At 41.3% G+C, this 20,133-nt stretch overlaps 2 protein-coding genes across 4 annotated transcripts; one reads left to right on the top strand and one right to left on the bottom strand.

The window, feature by feature from the left end:
• The first annotated feature begins 6,211 nt into the window (after positions 1-6,211).
• LOC146642410 (ATP synthase F(1) complex catalytic subunit beta, mitochondrial) lies at positions 6,212-10,015 on the top strand. Its single transcript, XM_085397733.1, has 10 exons — positions 6,212-6,369; positions 7,158-7,331; positions 7,433-7,607; positions 7,780-7,901; positions 7,981-8,165; positions 8,258-8,416; positions 8,601-8,723; positions 8,898-9,110; positions 9,195-9,396; positions 9,548-10,015. Exons 1-10 carry the CDS (start codon positions 6,267-6,269, stop codon positions 9,643-9,645), a joined length of 1,554 nt encoding a protein of 517 aa, XP_085253859.1. The 5' UTR covers positions 6,212-6,266; the 3' UTR covers positions 9,646-10,015.
• Positions 10,016-10,155: 140 nt separating this feature from the next.
• On the bottom strand, positions 10,156-17,064 carry LOC146642409 (retinol dehydrogenase 7-like). 3 transcript variants are annotated; one of them, XM_085397735.1, is made up of 6 exons: positions 16,955-17,059; positions 15,229-15,397; positions 14,808-15,122; positions 11,794-12,052; positions 11,559-11,722; positions 10,156-11,475 (listed from the first exon to the last, which is right to left on the bottom strand). In XM_085397735.1, exons 3-6 carry the CDS (start codon positions 15,118-15,120, stop codon positions 11,252-11,254), a joined length of 960 nt encoding a protein of 319 aa, XP_085253861.1. In that variant the 5' UTR covers positions 15,121-15,122; positions 15,229-15,397; positions 16,955-17,059; the 3' UTR covers positions 10,156-11,251. The 3 variants fall into 3 exon arrangements, with proteins under 3 accessions (XP_085253861.1, XP_085253862.1, XP_085253860.1); XM_085397736.1 differs by lacking the exon at positions 16,955-17,059 and having other exon boundaries at positions 15,229-15,412; XM_085397734.1 differs by lacking the exon at positions 15,229-15,397 and having other exon boundaries at positions 10,157-11,475; positions 16,955-17,064.
• Between the last annotated feature and the right edge of the window lie 3,069 nt (positions 17,065-20,133).

Raw genomic sequence — 20,133 nt, 5'->3', positions numbered from 1 at the left:
CCCCTACCAGTGGCAGACGCCCTCAGACATTGGTGCGTTGGTGGTTCTTTGTGTCCGGGGATGGGCGCCCAGGTACACACCGACTCACTCCTTGGTGGCTGCTTGTCGGGGCCTGGAGCCTGGGGCTCGCTCGGGCCACTTCGGGGGTGGGGTGCCCTCAGCCTCTCGGCCTGGGGCTCGGTCACTCAGGCACGGCTGGCTGCCGGCGGAGCTCACGTGCACGTCACTGAAACCCCCCCTGGCTTCTGCTCCGCGGCTGCTGAGTGAGCCCTCATCTGGGACTCTCCTCAGCTCTTTCTGGGACAGTGGCGCAGCTGCCCCTCTGTTGGTCTTCCTTGGTCTCTTGTGTTCTGAGGACCTCTGGATGTCTGGAGTTTTGATCTCCTCCATACCTGCTTCATGCCCTGGAGGATGGGGCTATGCCCCCACCCACACCTTCTAGCAGATCATTACATGAAGGAACCTTTTAAATACAAGCGCGCTCATGCTCACAGGTGTACACACGGGTGCTCACACACACAAACTACACCCTTTTTGGCTCCTACCTCAAAGCACACTGTGCATCTTGCTATTTAAAAATGTTAAAAAATTAGTAAATAATTGCATTCTGGTGTTGTTTATCAATCAATCAATCAATCAATCAATCAAATTGATTGATTTATATTCTACTCAGCATCAAAATGTTTTCTGTAAACCATAAAAAATTTTCTGTACACGAAAGTTTTGCTGGTTTGGTCTTCGCACCACCTGAGTAGAAGAAAAAGAAAGAAAGAAAAAAAAAAACACTTGGTGTTGTTATTGCCTCCTTTGTTACTGAATTTAGGTAAAGGTAAGCGGTCACAAAAAAATGCTCTCTTTCAAAGATAAAGCTGCTTAAATCCCTTTCTTTCAAGTTTCAAGTGCTGATTAAGCAAAGCAAGAAACTCTTGAAGTTACTTTTGTCGTTTCTGCTTCTGCTTTGGATATTTCACATGAATCAAGGGAACGTCTGTTGCACAGACTCTTTTTGTTCCATAACACGCACCATATGGTAAAACTAGGATGCAGCATAGCGCTGAATTTCAATATGACACGTCTAATAAAAATGAAGGGCCAAAAAATTTAGAAAATCTTCTGTAAAACTAAACAAACAGCTGCAAATCCACAAAACTCTCATGACACTTTTTTGAGCTCTGTTTTCTCACTTTTTTGCATTATTAAAAACGGGTTGCATTTTCCATCTATGAACTTTTATTTGTTGACGGTTTTCTAAATGCAACACCCACCATGACTCTAAATTTCACAACAATTAACTGACATTCATTGAGAGCATGATAATAAATTAAAGATGATCCTATCTGAAAGTGTACTGTGATGCTCTGAGCACATGCAGACACCACTAAAGGGCATCAATAAAGAGCAGGGCATGGTATTTTGATGCAGTGACACAGAATTGAATTTTAATGAGCAAATAGCTTCATTGGAAGAAGACGTGTATGGCAGATCGTTCTTTTATGACACTATGGAAGAAACCACTTAGCTCTTTGAAATTCCATAACCCCTCCAGACATCTTTCCGGTGACTTTAGTTTAATCACTGCTTTTACAAGATAATGCATGATCTTTAAACAGATAGTTACAGCACCACAGACGCATGACATGCGAAGCTCTTGATTGTCGCATCAATGCATATCACATATTTTTAAGATTCTTTGGAGCAACAAAACACGCATATGTGTCCCAACAAGCCCTCGCATCAGTGTGGTGTAAAGGAGAGCTGAGGGCTATACCACAGTGGAGTCAATAGCTCAGGCTTTTGGTTGCCATGTAAAAGGTTTTCACAGAACTCTTTGCAGTTCTACATCGACCTAAATATGCCTTTACAGGAACTGAGAGATAAAGCAGCAGCCAGGTCCTGGTAATCAAATGAAACTGATTAACTGATCATCAGTAAGTGTGAGCACTTCCATAAAAGCAGAATTCTGGATGCTAACATAATCGCACAGTCTTTCCAGGACTGAATGTTCCAGCAAATTCACCACAAGGTCAGACCATGCAATGTTTGCAGAAACTGCAAAAATCCAAAACCTAGATCTCAGACTCTGCAGGCCTCAGCTAGCATGTTAAATGTTAAAGTTCAAGACATTTGAAAACGACTGACAAAATAAGCCGGTTCCGCTTTCTTAATTCTTCGATAAGTCAGGGCCAAGCCAGCTCCGATCAGCCAGAACCCTGTTACCATGGTTCCGAATAGGTAGATATCTTCAGCACTCAGGCTCACCCAAGCCCAAACTTCTCGTTGAGAAAGGGGTGTCAATTGCATATGCAAGCACGACTTCCACTGTGAGCATTCTAACTGCTCCCATCATCTCATGATCAAAAATAGGAAATACAGTTTGCCCATAGATAGTGCCCATAGAAGGTCAAAGGTTACTTTTTGTCGATTCAAACAGAGAGTAGATTCTACAGATAACTCCGTAATGATTAACATTAGCACATTAAGCTTATGTGCTTGAATGGTAACCACATCGACCTCTGCTGCATTTGACTATTTGAATAAACATGTTGATTCTTGTATCACACTCTTGTGAACTCATATAGCAGATCACTGTGGCTACAGTAACAGAAACTCAAAGTCTGTCTAACACTAAGTAAAGGCTGCTAACTGACGTCAGTATTATTCCACCAACAACATTGGAGCTTTTTCAGCAGAATTGTTAAAATAGTTTTTTTCAACGAGCTTCTACCTGTAACAATCCAGCAACACAAACCACAAAGCCTAGCAACTAATCTCAGTCATCAGTCATCAGACATTACTTTGGGGCATGCAAAGGATGCGTAACTCATGTGCTGTTTTTGCAGGCAAATTCAGACTAGTAGAGCTCTATCTGAGCCTGCTGGTTGTCAGATAGTCATCTACAGGCATGGGGAGGGATGCCAATTTTTCACTTAAAGCAATAACCCAAATTATAGGTGTTTTAAAAAATTGTTTAAAAAACTAATAGAATACCACGAGTGCATCAGCAAACACTAAACTTGATTATTTCATGCTGACTGGACTCACCTGCAGTTTTGCCAAAAGTCAAAATCAGACATCACATCTGATTACAAAGCATACTTAAGATTAGAATGGTTCTATACAGAGCATAAGATTAGCACACAGACATTCCTGCTTGTTAAAGTGTTAACTATGTGCTGCTGAAAAGGCAAAGTGTAATAAAACAAAGACAACAGACTTTTCTATACATATTCATACACTAAAAACCCCAAACAACAGTGCTTACACTAGGAAAGAGCATGAGTCACACATTCTATATCTTTTGGTACGGCAGCTCTCTCTACTGTAAATCTAGTGGAATTACAATTCACAATTTCCCAGTTTCATCCTGCAGACTAACTCAAAATATGTCACGGTTCTGGGTCAGTTTCGACCCAGTATTTTGAGTTTTGATTGATTAGTTTATTTTTGAATGTTTATTGTGGTTTTGGGCGCTATGAGTATCATTATTATTATTAGAATTCTATGTTTCTGTTTATTCATGTTTAAGGATTTGTTCTCGGTTGTATCTCACGTTTAGTTTAGTTCAGGTTCCATGTGTCATTCTGTCTGTCTGTCTCAGTGTCAGGTCTGCGTCTTGGTGTAGTGTTCTCGTTTCCTGTTTTATTGTGAAGGTCTGCATCTCATGTGAGTGTGTTCAGTTTTACCTCTGTCTCGTCTTGATTATTCCCAGCTGTGTCCACCACCTGTGTGTAATTCCCCTGTGTTTCTCTGTGTGTATTTAAGTCGTGTCCTCTGTCATTGTAGTTGCTGGTCTGTCTGTGTATTCCACCCTGCTGTCATCTGTGTGTTTCCCTGCTGTCAACCGCCAAGTGTTTCTGCTTGCTTTCGTTCATGTTCAGGTTCTGTAGTCAGTTTGTTCCCAGTCTAGTTTAGTCCTTGTTCGGTTCACCTTTTGTCCATTTTTATTTTGTGTTTAATAAACCACCATCACACCTTTACAAGTGCCTGCTCATCTCACTCGCCGTGACAAAATATTTCCCATATTTCTCTCTCTCTCTCTCTCTCTCTTGTGCAGATGCCTTGAGCCATCTGTTATGTCTTTATATTTTGTTAGCAAAATGGGAATTAAATGTAGCAATTCATTGAAACATGGGCGAACAAACAGTCTGAATTGTATAAGGCACAAACAGAGATTGTACAATTCGAACACAGATGAAACGCTACCTTTGTTTCATCCTCTGACAAGTTTGGCATGGTGGATCACAATTTAAGCCAACTGAATCAAATTAAACACAATTCAATTATATTCATACAGTGCCAAATTACAGAGAGACAGAAATAAATATGTGTATAAACAGATAATGAGTGGAAAAAGGTGCATCATGGGAAGCCCGTAGCATCCTAGGCCTATTATAGAAGGATTCAAGGTCATCCGATCCAGCCCTCACTATAAGCTTTGCTAAAAAGGAAAGTTTTAAGCCTAATCTTAAAAGGGTGAGAGGGTGTTTTTCTCCCAAATCCAAGTTGGGAGCTAGTTCCACAGAAGAGGGCTTCTGCTTCCCAATCTACTTTATACTCTAACAACAAGTAATCCTGCAGTCTGAGGGAGGGTTAAACACTATAATGGGCTGATACAGTAATATGAGGTCTTTAAGATTTGATGGGCGCTGATTATTTAAGATCCTGTATTCGTAGAGAAGAAATTTAAATGAGATTCTGTATGTAACAGGGGGCCAATGTTGGAGAAATAGAATCTCTCTTACTAGACTCTGTCAGTAATCTCACTGCACCATTCTGGATAAACTTTTCAGAGAGTTTTTTGGAGAGCCTAATAATAATGCACTACAACAGTCTGCCCTAGAATTAATAAATGCATGAACTAGTTTTTCAGCATCACTCTGAGTCAGGATGTTAGTGATTTTAGAGATACTGTGCAAATGCAAGTCCTACATTTTTTTAATATAAAAATTGAGAGATGCATTCTGGTCAAAAACAAGATTCCAAGATTCCTCAAAGTGTTACTGGAGGACAATGTAATGCCATCCATAGTAAGTATCTTGTTAAACACCATATTTCTAGCATTTATAGGGCACATTACAGATTCAATTATTGTACTCGGCCCCATTAGATTTTGCTTTTTATAATTCCATCAGTTGAGAAGATTTTCAAAACCACTGTCTGAAATATGGCCGCAAAACAGGACCGAGCCTCAGATGGCTGTAGACACTCACTGTGTACAGTCATCTGTGCATTTTTCTACCAAGGTATGCTTTTACGGCATTGGCAGTGTATATCCTGGTCATGCTAAATGGCTTTGTGACATCCACTGATCATTTCAGAAACAGCGGATTGATTAAATGAAAGGTCAGATGCATTTTTCAGGATGCAAGTCAAGTCTTTGCTGTTTATTTTCCTGTTTCTTAAGGACATGACTTTCAGCAACAACTGCTGCTACTTCACTGATGAACAGTTTATTCACACCATCAAAATGGAAAACAAATGATCAATAATGAATGTAAAAAAATGAGTATTATAGTAAAATATTGAACAATATAAAGGGAATATGGGATATTTTAAATTGCATTGTTAAAAGCAGTTCTGGACGACAAAATTGTCCTCAATATTTTATTGATAATGGCAATAAATGTGCAAAATTTAAAAAAGTGGTTTGACAGGAACAAACTAAATCTAAGTAAAACTAAAATCACAATTCAATTATCGTTGAATTAACCCTAACCCTATTACTGTTATTACTATTATTGCACAGTACTCTCCAATTTATGCTGTGAAACTTTAACATTAGCAAGGTAATTTCGATTTACATGTACAATAAAAATAAAGGGCTATTCTGTTCTGTAAAGTCTACTGGCTGTTGCTATAATGTAAACACGGTAGAAGTGTCTTGAGGCAAACTGAGGCAACTATTTCTCATTTTAATGAGGGCACTGTCAGTGACCTATAATAAAAATAGGTTACATGGATAACACTAGTTATTTAGAGTTTCATCGGGGTTTTTATTTAATTTGGCTACCCCACTGAGAGTCCAAACCATCTACATTAACTAAAACAAAGAATTATAACTGTGATTATAACATTTCGTTTGGGCGGTCATTTGGTTCAAATAAGCCAGCTCTATCGAGGTCACAATGTCAACTGCATGTGCTTAACTACTACACATGCTCGTTGTGGCGTGTTTTACGTTGTGCGCAGGCGCAGTTCGTCTAAGCGGTCATACGTTATAAAGCCTGAAGTTCCTCTGTCTCTTTCCACCTTCAGCCATTTTGACAATGTTAGGAGCTGTGGGACGCTGCTGCACCGGGGCTTTGCAGGCTCTGAAGCCTGGAGTCCAGCCCTTGAAGGCTCTTGTTGGATCCCCAGCTGTCCTTTCACGTGAGTCCTGCATGCTCGTTGTTTCTGGAAAGAAGATTGTTTAAAGAACAGACGCATTTACGTGGCTGTCAGAAGAGGGCAGGGACCATGCTAAATTTAGCTGGTGCTAGCAACACGCTGGCTTGCCTGCCGGTGGCTTAGCAGGCCTTAATATTAAAATGTACATTTTAAATCAGCCGGAGTGTTTCCAAAACATTAAATGGGTACACATGTGTGCAAACAGATCTTTTCATGGTTACTTCGCATTGTGAAATGAGCAGACTGTATTATTCTTGTGTTATTAGAAATGACCTCTGTAATGACATGAGGCGGTCGAAGACTGCTGTTAGCATTCGTAGTTGCAGATTAGCAGGGTTAGACAGTCGGTAACACGGTTCACTTTTGTGATACGTGTGGAGGTAATACAGTGCCAAAATAACAAAACTATAAAGGGAAAAACAAAGTTGTGTCACTGAGTTTGTGGCCAAGTATGCAGCATTAGCAATTCTAGCTCGGAATCGCTATCCATTCATCTGTCACTGTTGGCTCTGACGCTATTTAGTGGGAGAACTCGCTTATTTGCACTTAATAAAATAAACTGAAATTTTACTGAATTCTGCTTAGTACTGCTGTTTCACTTTCCAGTTTAAAAACTTATTCGCAGATTAGCCTAAGCCACTTGACATTGAGATGTACCGGCCGGACACACACAAGTATAGAAGCCCTTTTCGGTGCTTCTTCCGGCCATAATGCATAACAAGGTCACAGCTGCAGCACATCTGTATGACACTCAGTGGTTCATGTTCCAGGTAGAGACTATGTCGCACCTGCCGCCGCTGCCAGCACCGCCAACGGACGCATTGTGGCTGTCATTGGTGCCGTTGTCGATGTCCAGTTCGATGAGGGTCTCCCTCCCATTCTCAATGCCCTGGAGGTGGCAGGCCGTGAATCCAGGCTAGTCCTGGAGGTGGCACAGCATCTTGGTGAGCCAGCTGGATTATACTCTTCACCTACCTAGCTACAATACCACTAGCAACTCTTTCTTAGGTTAAACAGACACATCAAAATCACTTTCTGTTTTTAGGGGAGAACACAGTGCGTACCATTGCTATGGATGGTACTGAGGGTCTGGTCCGTGGACAGAAGGTTCTGGACACTGGTGCCCCCATCAGAATTCCAGTGGGTCCCGAGACCCTGGGCAGGATTATGAATGTCATCGGGGAGCCTATTGATGAGAGGGGTCCCATCTCCACCAAACAGTAAGTACACTTTGAAAATATCCTGCAGTTTTTTGTATGAGGTTTAAACATGCACAGTCTGAAGCAATAATAAAACCTGTTATGATAGGACATATATAGATGCTGTGCTTTTAAATGTTAACTGGTGTGTTCAGTGATTACATTAATCTACTTTTTTTCCCCCTCTTCCCAGGACTGCACCTATCCATGCAGAGGCTCCTGAATTCACTGACATGAGTGTGGAACAGGAGATTCTGGTTACTGGCATTAAGGTTGTGGACCTGCTGGCTCCCTATGCCAAGGGAGGAAAGATCGGTATGAGCCCAAACATGCACGTTTTCTCAGCCTTGACTTTGATGCGTGATAAACTAACTTGGTTTTCTCGACTTGACAGGTCTGTTCGGTGGTGCCGGTGTAGGCAAGACTGTATTGATCATGGAGCTGATCAACAACGTGGCCAAGGCCCATGGTGGTTACTCTGTGTTTGCTGGTGTGGGAGAGCGTACCCGTGAGGGGAATGACTTGTACCATGAAATGATTGAGTCTGGTGTGATCAACCTGAAGGATACCACCTCCAAGGTGAGGACTGTGGAAAGCAACTTTAAAAAGATGCATTTTTATTACAGCACATTCCAAAATGTCTGATTTAACCAAACTCTTGTCCATGCTAGGTGGCGCTGGTGTACGGACAGATGAACGAGCCCCCCGGTGCCCGTGCCAGAGTTGCTCTGACTGGATTGACTGTGGCTGAATATTTCCGTGACCAGGAGGGTCAGGATGTGCTGCTCTTCATTGACAACATCTTCCGCTTCACACAGGCTGGCTCTGAGGTCTGTGCAACTTGATTTAAACCAAAGCTTTCCTTAAAAATAAAGATTTACAACTGCTCTAGCTACACCACACATCCAATGTAAAGATTCTCATTTCAAAAGTTATTTTGTTTCCCCCTCTTCCTCCTTCAAATACACTGATTCTGTCAAACTGCAATCTTGATGACTTCACCTTCTCTCTCAGGTGTCTGCTCTGCTGGGTCGTATTCCCTCTGCTGTGGGTTACCAGCCCACTCTGGCCACTGACATGGGTACCATGCAGGAGAGAATCACCACCACCAAGAAGGGTTCAATCACATCTGTGCAGGTGAGGTTTGAGGAGTGCTGAGTCTGCATTTTAGAAATCAAAAATCTATTTACTTTGACATAAGCTGGAAACTATCTTACTGACAGTAAGGAATAAATCCTAGTTTTATGTTGCTTGGCAACCTAAAGGGTAACCTAGGACTTCCAAAAATGCTAACAAGTCCTGTGTTTCCAGGCCATTTACGTGCCTGCTGACGATTTGACTGACCCTGCCCCCGCCACCACCTTCGCTCACTTGGATGCCACCACCGTGTTGTCCCGTGCCATCGCTGAGCTGGGCATCTACCCTGCTGTCGACCCCCTGGACTCAACTTCCCGTATCATGGACCCCAACATTGTCGGAGCCGAGCACTACGATGTTGCTCGTGGCGTGCAGAAAATCCTTCAGGTTTGCAGCTTTATTGGTACCATTAGAATTAACATGACAACTGTAAGTGCTTCAAACAAACTAGGCTACTTTCTTCTTCTGTAGGACTACAAATCACTACAGGATATCATTGCCATCCTGGGTATGGATGAGTTGTCTGAGGAGGATAAACTCACTGTGGCTCGTGCCCGTAAGATCCAGCGTTTCCTGTCTCAGCCATTCCAAGTGGCCGAGGTCTTCACTGGCCACTTGGGCAAGCTGGTGCCCCTCAAGGAAACCATCAAGGGCTTCAAGAGCATCCTTGGTGGTAAGTTTGAATTGTCCATTTTTTTTTTTTTTTTAAATTTTTATTTTTTTTTAAATTTATTTATGTTTTAATTTTTTTATGGCTTGTGATCCTCAACTTCCTCAGCTCTGTTTATAATTTAATTGCCTTTTTTGTTCTCATTTCATTTCAGGTGAGTATGATGCTCTGCCCGAGCAAGCCTTCTACATGGTCGGTCCAATTGAGGAGGTGGTTCAGAAAGCTGAGAAACTGGCTGAGGAGCACTCATAAACATCCAGACAACCTAACTGAAGGGAAGAGAGAAGAGTAGAAGCAGAGAGGCCCTGTGGTTAGGAGCACTTGGTTTGTAAAACATGTCAAAATACAAATGTACCTGTCTTGTCATCCTGAAAAAGTTCTATTTAATGTTTCCAGTGAAAGACGGAATAAAACAGTCTTTACATAAAACTCATCGTTAACTGCATATTTTCTCAATGGTTATACTTGTAGTGGAAAATCTTGTTGCTGGTAAAGGAGTTAAAGAAATGGCTGTCCTTGTCTACTTTGACCAGAAGATGGCATTCTGGAGCTGCTATGTTAAGCTATCAACTGTGCTGCAGCTTGTCACATGCTGAAATAAAACAGTTGAACAATTCTGTCATTCTGCAGTTGTTTACTTGGTCAAAGTAGTCAAGACGATCTGAAATTGTACATTTATATGTACAAATTAAGTCAACATGCGCCAATTTACATGCTTTCCAAAAACATGTACAGCAGAGTTTTATTGAACCTAAAAAAAAAAAAGGGGGTTATTGTGGCTAAAACCTATTTAATGCTTGAATCGGGGGTAAAAAAAATAAAGTTGGTATGAAATCAAATCCTTTCTAAAGACAGTTGACTGTCATGCAGACATAAGTGTTGACAGATGCAGCCAGTTTGACAGACTAAAACTAAATATTTAAAACGTGATGTTTCAGAAATAATTTTATTTCAGTGTTTCAAGCTTTTCACAGAAGCGTTATACAAATGACCACTCTAGATCTCAAATTGCTGTCAGACGCCAGCAGGGACTATATGAATATAAGAATAAACAAAAGCGTGAAGGTACTACCTAAATACAGAGTTTTGGCTCTAAATCTGGTTTTATTAGAAAGCACTAATGGCATTACTGTTTACAGGAACAATGACAGAATATAAAGGCTTAATATATATATATATATAAAGGTTTCATATAGGAAAGATTGTTAGTGCCACTGGAGACAAAAAAATACTATGTATTTAAACAGTTTCACTCCTCGTCTAGATAGGAGTCATGAAGTAAAATGAACAGAATGAACCTTACAACCTCGTGTCCACCAGGTCAGTGACTCCCTCCAAGGTAAGATTAGCACTGCATCCTAAAAAACAAGATTTTATCTTTTCTATATCTTTTGGACATACAGTTCTATTTTTATTTGCGCAGCTAACTCTACCAATAACTAAACATTTTGCTTTGTAACTTAAGAAGTTAAAATCCTGCAGGTGACATTGCAGTCTTGTTTTGATACTGCAAAACAAGGCATTTCTACTATTTGAAGTATAGCAACAACACGATCCTGCTCGCTGTGTACTTTGAAACCAAGTGTGAACTGGACTTTTTTTTTTATTGGTCTTTCTTAACCTTTCCCACATGCCTATCAATAATCTCATGGACACAGGTCTTTTCATCTGTTCAGACTAGCTGTAGATAAGATGGCCTTGAAAATGCCTTTGTGAAAAAGGTGCAAAGGTTCCTTTCTGAGAAAGTAATGTGATAAGTAATGAGAACAGATTGAAAGACAAAGCCTTTCTGAAATCAGTTAAATTTACTGATGCATGAGATGTACATACAGAGAGAATGCCTTTATTACATGCAAAGTTATTCTATCTGCTTGGCGATGGGAATAGCTTCCAGTTTCAGGATGTAATCACTGATGCAGGTTGGCATGTAGGATAGCGGCAGCCAGAAGAACTTGGCGTCCCAGCCCGGGGAGTAGCGAGTGCGAGGATGGACAGCAGCCACGGCATGTTCCATGCAGCTGACCACTTTCATCAAGTCTGCATCACTCATTTTGGCAACTTTGTCAGTTAAGGTTGTTAATGCTAAAAGGGGCAAATAAATGAAATAAGAACAAATAATCAGTTGGGAACCAAAATAAATGGAAGAAGTGGTAATCCACATATACCTTTCTGTAGGTATGCCGTTCCATAATCATCTCGGACTTCCTGTGGAAGTTTATCCCAGATCATTTTAATGTTTTTGCTCAGGATAGCACTGTTGGTCACATTTGTCTTGAAGAAGCCTGGCTCAATGCAGAGGACCTTCACACCAAAAGGTGCCATATTTAACCTAAGAAGGACACTTCATCAACCCGGGAAATCTTTGTATTATCATACCAATATTTTATGAGTTCTCCTTACCTGAGGCTGTCATTGAATGCTTCAACACCGTACTTTGAGACAGTATATGGGCCCCCAACAGGACTGATCCTTCCAAACACACTGGCAACGTTCACCACCCTTCCCCTTGCCTTTTTTATGAGCGGTAGGACGCTTAGGGTCACACCAATCACCCCATTCAGGTTCACATCCAGCATGGGTTTGTAGTCATTGAGGGTCAGCCAGTCACATGGGGCACTGGGAATGGAGATGCCGGCATTGTTCACTACAGCCCACAGGCCTAAAATAATGAAAAAGAGCACATACAGTCTACTGAAATTCATCTGTTCTTGACCAGTAATGTTTTATGTGCACTAGCAACAGTAGTTGATCGACATTCAAATGGGAAAAATAACTCAAAGCGAAATTATTCTGCTCAAGTCCAGGTCCATATTTTTATCCCTAAACTCTACTACAGTCAGGCTGCATGACAGAGTTTAGAATAAACCCTGCTTATCTCATACTGGTTCTTATCTGTATGTTTGTAAAAGCAAACTCAGTCTCCTCCTACTATAAGACCCTCCTATCATTAGCTTTCTTCTGACTGGCTGCCTGGGATGACCATATTATGCTTCCAAGGAGCCAGACATTCTTTTTAATAGTTGAGCAATAGTTCTGCAGGCTTTCTGGAGGTCTTTAAATTTTTTTCTTTGGACATTTGGACCCTAAAGGGACCCCAGAGAGTACTGCGCAGTATCTTAGGACTGTGCTTTTCTGGACAGAGATCTGGGATTTTATTCCTGGGACTTGCTGCAGCCACTCACCTAGCTGGAGTTCATAGTAGCATTCCCACAGCACCCTGTTACCATCACTTCCCCATTTCTCATTGTAGATACATATTGAAGACATCTAATATATGAAGCAAGATATATGGAATTATGTAGCAAAGAGAAAATTAATAAATAACTAAATACGTCTTATATTGTAGATTCCTGAAAGTAGCCACCCTTTACTACTTTCAGGGTTGACATCACAGTAAACCGTTGGCCTTTTGTCAATGAGCTTCATGATGTATTCACCTCAAATGGTTTTCACTTCACAGGTGTGCCTTGTCAGGGTTCATTTGTGAAATTTCTTGCTTTCTTAATGGGGTTGGGACCATCAGTTGTGTTGGTCAGGTTGGTACACTGCTGACAGCCCTATTTGACAACCGTTAGAATTCATTTTATGGCAAGAACTAATCAGCTAATTAAAAAGAAACGAAAGTACATCATTACTTTAAGGACTGAAGGTCAGTCAGTACAGAATATTGCAAAAACTTTGAATGTGTCCCCAAGTGCAGTCGCAAAAACCATCATGGCTACGATGAAACTGGCTCACACGAGGACCGCCCCAGGAAAGGAAGACCAAGTGTCACCTCTGCTGCTGAGGAAAAATTCATCCGAGTCACCAGCCTCAGAAGTCACAAGTTAACAGCACCTCAGATTAGAGCCCAAATAAATGCCACACAGAGTTCCAGTAGCAGACACATGCATAGTTCTCACTGTAAAGCATGGAGGAGTAGGTGTGATGCTTTACTGTTGACACTTGGGGATTTATTCAAAATTGAAAGCACACTGAATCAGCATGGCTACCACAGCATCCTGTGGGATGAGATGGACTGCAGAGTGAAGACAAAAGGGCCAATGAGTGCTCAGCATCTCTGGGAAATCCTTCAAGCTTGTTGGAAAACCATTTCAGGTGACGACCTCATGAAGCTCATTGAGAGAATGCCAAGAGTGTGCAAAGGAGTAATCAAAGCAAAGGGTGGATATTTTGAAGAATCAAACAACTAAAACATGTTTTGAGTTATTTCACACTTTTGTCTTTACTACATAATTCCACGTGTTCATTCAGAGTTTTGATGCCTTCAGTGAGAATCTACAATGTAAACAGTCATGAAACTGGAGAAAAAACCTTAAATGAAATCTTGTATCTGAGCAGCAGGATTTTAAATTTGTTCTGAATTTAACAGGGAGCCAATGAAGAGACGTGAATATAGGAGGAATATGCTCTCTATTTCTAGTCCCTGTGAGTCCTCTTGCTGCAGCATTTTGGATTAACTGGAGGCTTTTCAGGGAGTTTTTAGGACATCTTGATAATAATGAATTACAGTAGTCCATCCTAGAAGTAATAAATGCATGAACTAGTTTTTCAGCATCACTCCGAGACAGGAGATTTCTAACTTTAGAGATTTTGCACAAATGGATGTGCACAATATTGTCACATAATAAAATTAGGAATTAAATAAAAATTTTCTAACTGGGATGTTGGATCTTGGAACAAGCTTTTTAACTAGTTGTTTAGTCCTATGTACCCACATAATCCACCATTTGCGCTTCCTGTCATATGGAGTGTTACTAGCAGAGTTTCAGTGATGCTCAGTGGAGTCCTTTATTTACATTTGGGTCACACATAGCTGCTGGCATCTCCTCCTTCATACCCTGGTTGTACTTGGTATAATCTGTTTCTGCCTCGAGTGCTGAAACATATTTGTTGCTTCCACCTTCAAGCAAGAACAGTTTTTTGCATATTTTGCAAAGTACTTTATTGGAGGTTGTTGAAGCAGCTCTCTTTTAGGTATTCAAATTGTTGCTGACACATGTGCCTGGGCTTCCGTCATGCGTGCACATACTAAGGAAAGTTAACATGTGGCATTGCTATTAGAGTGATATCAGGCTATTACATTTTTATATCACTTAAAAATGTATACATGTCTTCTGCAATAATACCTGTATACATTTTTATATCACTTAAAAATGTATACAGGTATTATTGCAGAAGACATGATATGGCACAGTCCTACCAGGAAATGTACAGTTGGTGAGACCTCTGTGATTTTCAACCATTTATTTATTTTTTACCAGTTGGCATAAAGAAAAAGAACATCCTATGGACTTACTTGGTCTTAATGGTGCTATTGAAAGTCAGAGGTCACAAACATAAACAGCACTCAAACTCTGTGGGGAAACAGCTATTTAAATGAAGTGCAGGTATTTCCACCAAATAAAACTTACCACGTGCCCCAACCATATCCTTGATCATTGCCGCAACTTTGTCAATGCTTTCCTGAGAACTAACATCCAGATGAGTTGTGATCAGGTTGCTGGAGCAGGACTTCTTTAGATCCTCTTCTCCTTTCTCAGTGAAACAAGAGGCAATCACTCGAAAGCCCTGCTTGTCAAGATGCCGGGCCAGAAGATTCCCAAAGCCACTGTCGCAGCCTGTGATGTACACATACTTGCTGTTTTTGTCAGAGACCCTGGGGAGCTCTCTGATCCAACGGTACAGGTAGTAGAGAACCACCAGGCCCAGAAGGTACAGGTACATGACTGGAAGGACAAAGGAACGTATGTTTACTCGTTACTGGCTGTTTTAACAAAGTGAACAGAGTAAGCCACGTGACAACACTGTTGTGTAAGGCCAACTTTAAGGTACCTCTGCATGTTTGATTTGGCTTTCTTTTTTCTTAATAACAGAAGCCAGTGTTCTTTTCGTCGACAGTCCCAAGCCCAAGTCTCATGGCCAAAGTTATCAGTGAAGGCATCCATGTGCTGAGCAACAGGATTCATGGTTAAGCAGTGGCCTGCTGGAGGTCATTTTGTATCTGAGCAAACGATCAGGAACAGACTTGATGAGGGTGGCCTGAGGGTCCGACGTCCTCTGACAGACTAACAAACTCAAGTTAGTGTTTAATTTGAACTGGGTGTTCTTCCAGTGTATGTGTTGGTGTTCTTAAGGTCAGTCATTGCAAACAAGGCCTGTGCAGGTGTACACCCTGTATGAACCTCATACAGTTCAAATTGGGAGAAAAGCTAAAATAAATGTGCTAATTATAACTGACATCTAAATGAACTTTTGCTATTAACAGAGGGCAAAAAAAGACGACTGTAAAGTTAGGCTTGGTTGTACTTAATAACATGATATTAATAATCATGATTAAACGTATTCAACTTATTAAAGATTACTTTGAGCTGAACCAAAGTAGGTGACATGGATTCAAAATGGTTTATGCTACAAGTCTGTGTCCCCCCATTAAATTAAGCTAAACTAAACTTATTTAAAGAATTCCCAGTGTTCCAGGCTTCACTGTCTTGTTCCAGATGTTGCATCTGCAGATTCATCATTTTAATTATTAATCATTTGTTTGTAAATGCTGGTAAGTAAATGCTGTTTATTTCAGCATACAACTATTCAATTCAGTTCAATTCAATTTTTTAGTATAGCTCCAACAAGAGCTGCCCCAAGGTGCTTTACATTGTACTGTAAAGGCAAATACTTGTTGGCAGTGGGAAGAAAAAAAAAACTCTCTTTTAACAGGAAGAAACCTCCAACAAAACCAGACTCTGGTAGGGGCGGCCATCTGCAGCCACAGTTACCAGTTTACAGAAGTGCATGTCTGTGACAATACATCATAAAACATTACGTGGTTAAAAAATAAATGCATTTCATTGATTAAACTCGTAATTGTACGGTGTAGCGTATAATTGTAGTGGCTTACAATATAAAGCGACTAGAGGCAACTGTTGTGTTCCCAGGGAGCCTCCCTCTCTTAATGCACTATGGAGCATATCAAATCAGTGCCTTCCTCTCCTCTATACATGAAGCGTAAGGCTCAGACATTCCTATGATTATGCCTTTTCCTGTTAGTTTGTATTTGTGGGAGCTGATTTCTTTAACCGCTCTTTACAGAGACGTTTTTTTTGCCCTCTACCTGCTCAGTTTGAAGGAAGAGTCCACGGCCAACATTGTTCATTATTTTAAATAAAAAACAAACAAACTCAGTGACGATGTTAGGTCGTCTAAAGTTAATTAAACTTGCAGCTAAACGCACTTCATTTAAAGTCCGCCTCTAAATGTTCACAGATGTGACCAATTTACGACTACAAACTTTTGGAGTTTATTTGTTGACTGGTTGAAATAGCTGACGTGGAATCCAGCTGACCTGGAAGATGGGACTTGGACGCTTCTTTGCTCAATCCGACAGCAGAACAAAGCTGGGGTCATATGGAACCGAGTTCAAAGTACATTAACTCGAAGTTTCTTAACCCTTTTGAAACAAATATTAAAGCGTCCACCAAACGTACTGAAAATGTAACACTATTCATCTACTCAGCTACTGACTTATGCCAGTAATGTGCTGTCAGTACACGGGATTTCTTACCTGATCCGAAGAAGATTTCACAGACAGTTTGTGACAACGTACGTATCCCCAACAGAGTTTGTTACCCTGCATCGGGAGCGCGTACTGGACAGGGAGAGCCGATCCAGTTGACCCCGCCTACTAGTTTAGTCTTTTCTGTTCTTTCTTTCTTCTTTCTTTCAGTTGTATTGGCGGTTGGCAAACAATTGAAAGGTGCATTACCGCCACCAACTGGTATGTAGTATGGTCTGGAACGACGCTCAAAAAAAAAAAAATCCTTCCAAACAGGTTCCCCTCTCTTAAAAACTGAAATAAGGCCTGATAACTTTTACTTCCCGATTCCTTTCGCAACAAATCAACCAAATCCAGTGTGATTTTTAGGTTACTAAGATTTTGAATCAAATGTCTCCTCTCAACCTGATACCTCTGACACTGCAACATGACATGTTCTACAGTTTCCTCTACCCCACAGTAATCACATTTTCCGGTACTATGTTTCCGTATCATGAATAACGTATTATTCAAGCCAGTATGTCCAAATCTCAGTCTGGATATGATCACCTCCTCCCTCCTAGTCCGTCCTGCATTTCTCATTCCTCCCACCCTCCTTTGAATCTTACAGGGAGTGCAGAATTATTAGGCAAGTTGTATTTTTGAGGAATAATTTTATTATTGAACAACAACCATGTTCTCAATGAACCCAAAAAACTCATTAATATCAAAGCTGAATGTTTTTGGAAGTAGTTTTTAGTTTGTTTTTAGTTTTAGCTATTTTAGGGGGATATCTGTGTGTGCAGGTGACTATTACTGTGCATAATTATTAGGCAACTTAACAAAAAACAAATATATACCCATTTCAATTATTTATTTTTACCAGTGACACCAATATAACATCTCCACATACACAAATATACATTTCTGACATTCAAAAACAAAACAAAAACAAATCAGCGACCAATATAGCCACCTTTCTTTGCAAGGACACTCAAAAGCCTGCCATCCATGGATTCTGTCAGTGTTTTGATCTGTTCACCATCAACATTGCGTGCAGCAGCAACCACAGCCTCCCAGACACTGTTCAGAGAGGTGTACTGTTGTCCCTCCTTGTAAATCTCACATTTGATGATGGACCACAGGTTCTCAATGGGGTTCAGATCAGGTGAACAAGGAGGCCATGTCATTAGTTTTTCTTCTTTTATACCCTTTCTTGCCAGCCACGCTGTGGAGTACTTGGACGCGTGTGATGGAGCATTGTCCTGCATGAAAATCATGTTTTTCTTGAAGGATGCAGACTTCTTCCTGTACCTCTGCTTGAAGAAGGTGTCTTCCAGAAACTGGCAGTAGGACTGGGAGTTGAGCTTGACTCCATCCTCAACCCGAAAAGGCCCCACAAGCTCATCTTTGATGATACCAGCCCAAACCAGTACTCCACCTCCACCTTGCTGGTGTCTGAGTCGGACTGGAGTTCTCTGCCCTTTACCAATCCAGCCACGGGCCCATCAAGACTCACTCTCATTTCATCAGTCCATAAAACCTTAGGAAACCAGTCTTGAGATATTTCTTGGCCCAGTCTTGACGTTTCAGCTTGTGTGTCTTGTTCAGTGGTGGTCGTCTTTCAGCCTTTCTTACCTTGGCCATGTCTCTGAGTATTGCACACCTTGTGCTTTTGGGCACTCCAGTGATGTTGCAGCTCTGAAATATGGCCAAACTGGTGGCAAGTGGCATCTTGGCAGCTGCACGCTTGACTTTTCTCAGTTCATGGGCAGTTATTTTGCGCCTTGGTTTTTCCGCACGCTTCTTGCGACCCTGTTGACTATTTTGAATGAAACGCTTGATTGTTCGATGAGCACGCTTCAGAAGCTTTGCAATTTTGAGACTGCTGCATCCCTCTGCAAGATATCTCACTATTTTTGACTTTTCTGAGCCTGGCAAGTCCTTCTTTTGACCCATTTTGCCAAAGGAAAGGACGTTGCCTAATAATTATGCCTATAGTTTCCAAATAGTAGGTCAATCTTTCAGTTACCATACGCTCCATCACTTTACAAATGTGCGATGTTAACGCTATAGGTCTAAAATTTCCTGGATTTGTGACATCCTTTCCAGGTTTCCGTACCACCACAGCTTCCTTCCAGCTTTGCGGCAGTTTCCCACCCTCCCAAACTCTGTTATACAACCCTAAAGTTCTTTAGCTGACTCACTGAGTTGGTTCAACATGGTATAGCATACCTGATCTTTTCCCGGCGCTGATAATTTAGATTTCTGTAGTACCCGATGTAGTTCTGGCTTTGTAAAAAGGATATTTAATGAATCATCTGCATCCCCTACCAGGTCCATTAAGCCTCTATTCTCTGCAATAGTCATGTCTCTGCCTCGTCGCCCTTCCTCACTAACATTGCCTGAACTGTGGACTTTAACAAAAGTTTTAGCCAACACATTTGCTTTTTCCTCATCTGTTACAGCTTTGACGTCTCCATCCCTCAGGATTGGATAATCACACTCCCTTTTCATACCATTCATCCTTCTAATCATCGACCAAATGTTCTGTATTCTCGTCTCCCTCCCCACTGAATTACAAAACCCCCTCCAAAAGTCCCTCTTTGCACTTTTAGTGGTTCTTTTTACCTTCCTCTTTCTCTCTCTCCCCCTCCTGCTCTGTTCCTGTGCAAGTCTAACTACCGCCCCTCCCTCCTCTTCCCAGCGCAAAGCACAAGGCTCGCGTGAGGAGTGAAGCGGAAAAAGAGTGCGAGAGAAAGAAAAAAAAAAAAAAACCACGGCTCGCGATCCATTTAACCCTAGTCATAAAGCGTATATTTATTTTCTTACTGTTCTTATATATATTGATATACTGGACTGTATGTAGCGGAGATGACAATAAAGTTTACTTTGACTTCAGCGAGGAAGCGCACCAAGGGTTCTCACGCTCACTTTTCGCGTACAGAATTTCGAAAAAAACATCGGTGCAAATTATAAATCTGTATCATAATGTCCGGTGTTTTCATGTTTGCTGTTTTGTTTTTATTTTATTTTATTTCGCGAGCTCCAGCCAGCCAGAGAATCACCCGCCGCCCCGCCCTCTCCTCCCTGTGCCACAAGCAGCAGGCGCACCTCGCAAACGGTGTGCCCTTACTCCCAGCAAATGGGCGATAGTAAGCCGATCGGTGCCTATGCCTATCCCAATATGCGCTGGCATGACGTCGGGG

Source organism: Rhamphochromis longiceps, linkage group LG23, assembly GCF_057381845.1.
Source record: "Rhamphochromis longiceps isolate RC_006_pf linkage group LG23, R_longiceps_female_GT1.1, whole genome shotgun sequence".
NCBI lineage: Eukaryota > Metazoa > Chordata > Actinopteri > Cichliformes > Cichlidae > Rhamphochromis > Rhamphochromis longiceps.
This window is presented reverse-complemented; position numbering and strand designations above follow the sequence as displayed.

Coding starts and splice junctions, on each gene's coding strand:
- LOC146642410 (XM_085397733.1), top strand. CDS start 6,267: ATGTTAGGAGCTGTGGGACGCTGCTGCACCGGGGCTTTGCAGGCTCTG. Junction 7,902..7,980: donor TGCCAAGGGAGGAAAGATCG/GTATGAGCCCAA, acceptor TCGACTTGACAG/GTCTGTTCGGTGGTGCCGGT. Junction 8,166..8,257: donor TGAAGGATACCACCTCCAAG/GTGAGGACTGTG, acceptor TGTCCATGCTAG/GTGGCGCTGGTGTACGGACA.
- LOC146642409 (XM_085397734.1), bottom strand. CDS start 15,120: ATGTACCTGTACCTTCTGGGCCTGGTGGTTCTCTACTACCTGTACCGT. Junction 12,053..14,807: donor GGATATGGTTGGGGCACGTG/GTAAGTTTTATT, acceptor TCATTATTTTAG/GCCTGTGGGCTGTAGTGAAC. Junction 11,476..11,558: donor AACGGCATACCTACAGAAAG/GTATATGTGGAT, acceptor TGCCCCTTTTAG/CATTAACAACCTTAACTGAC.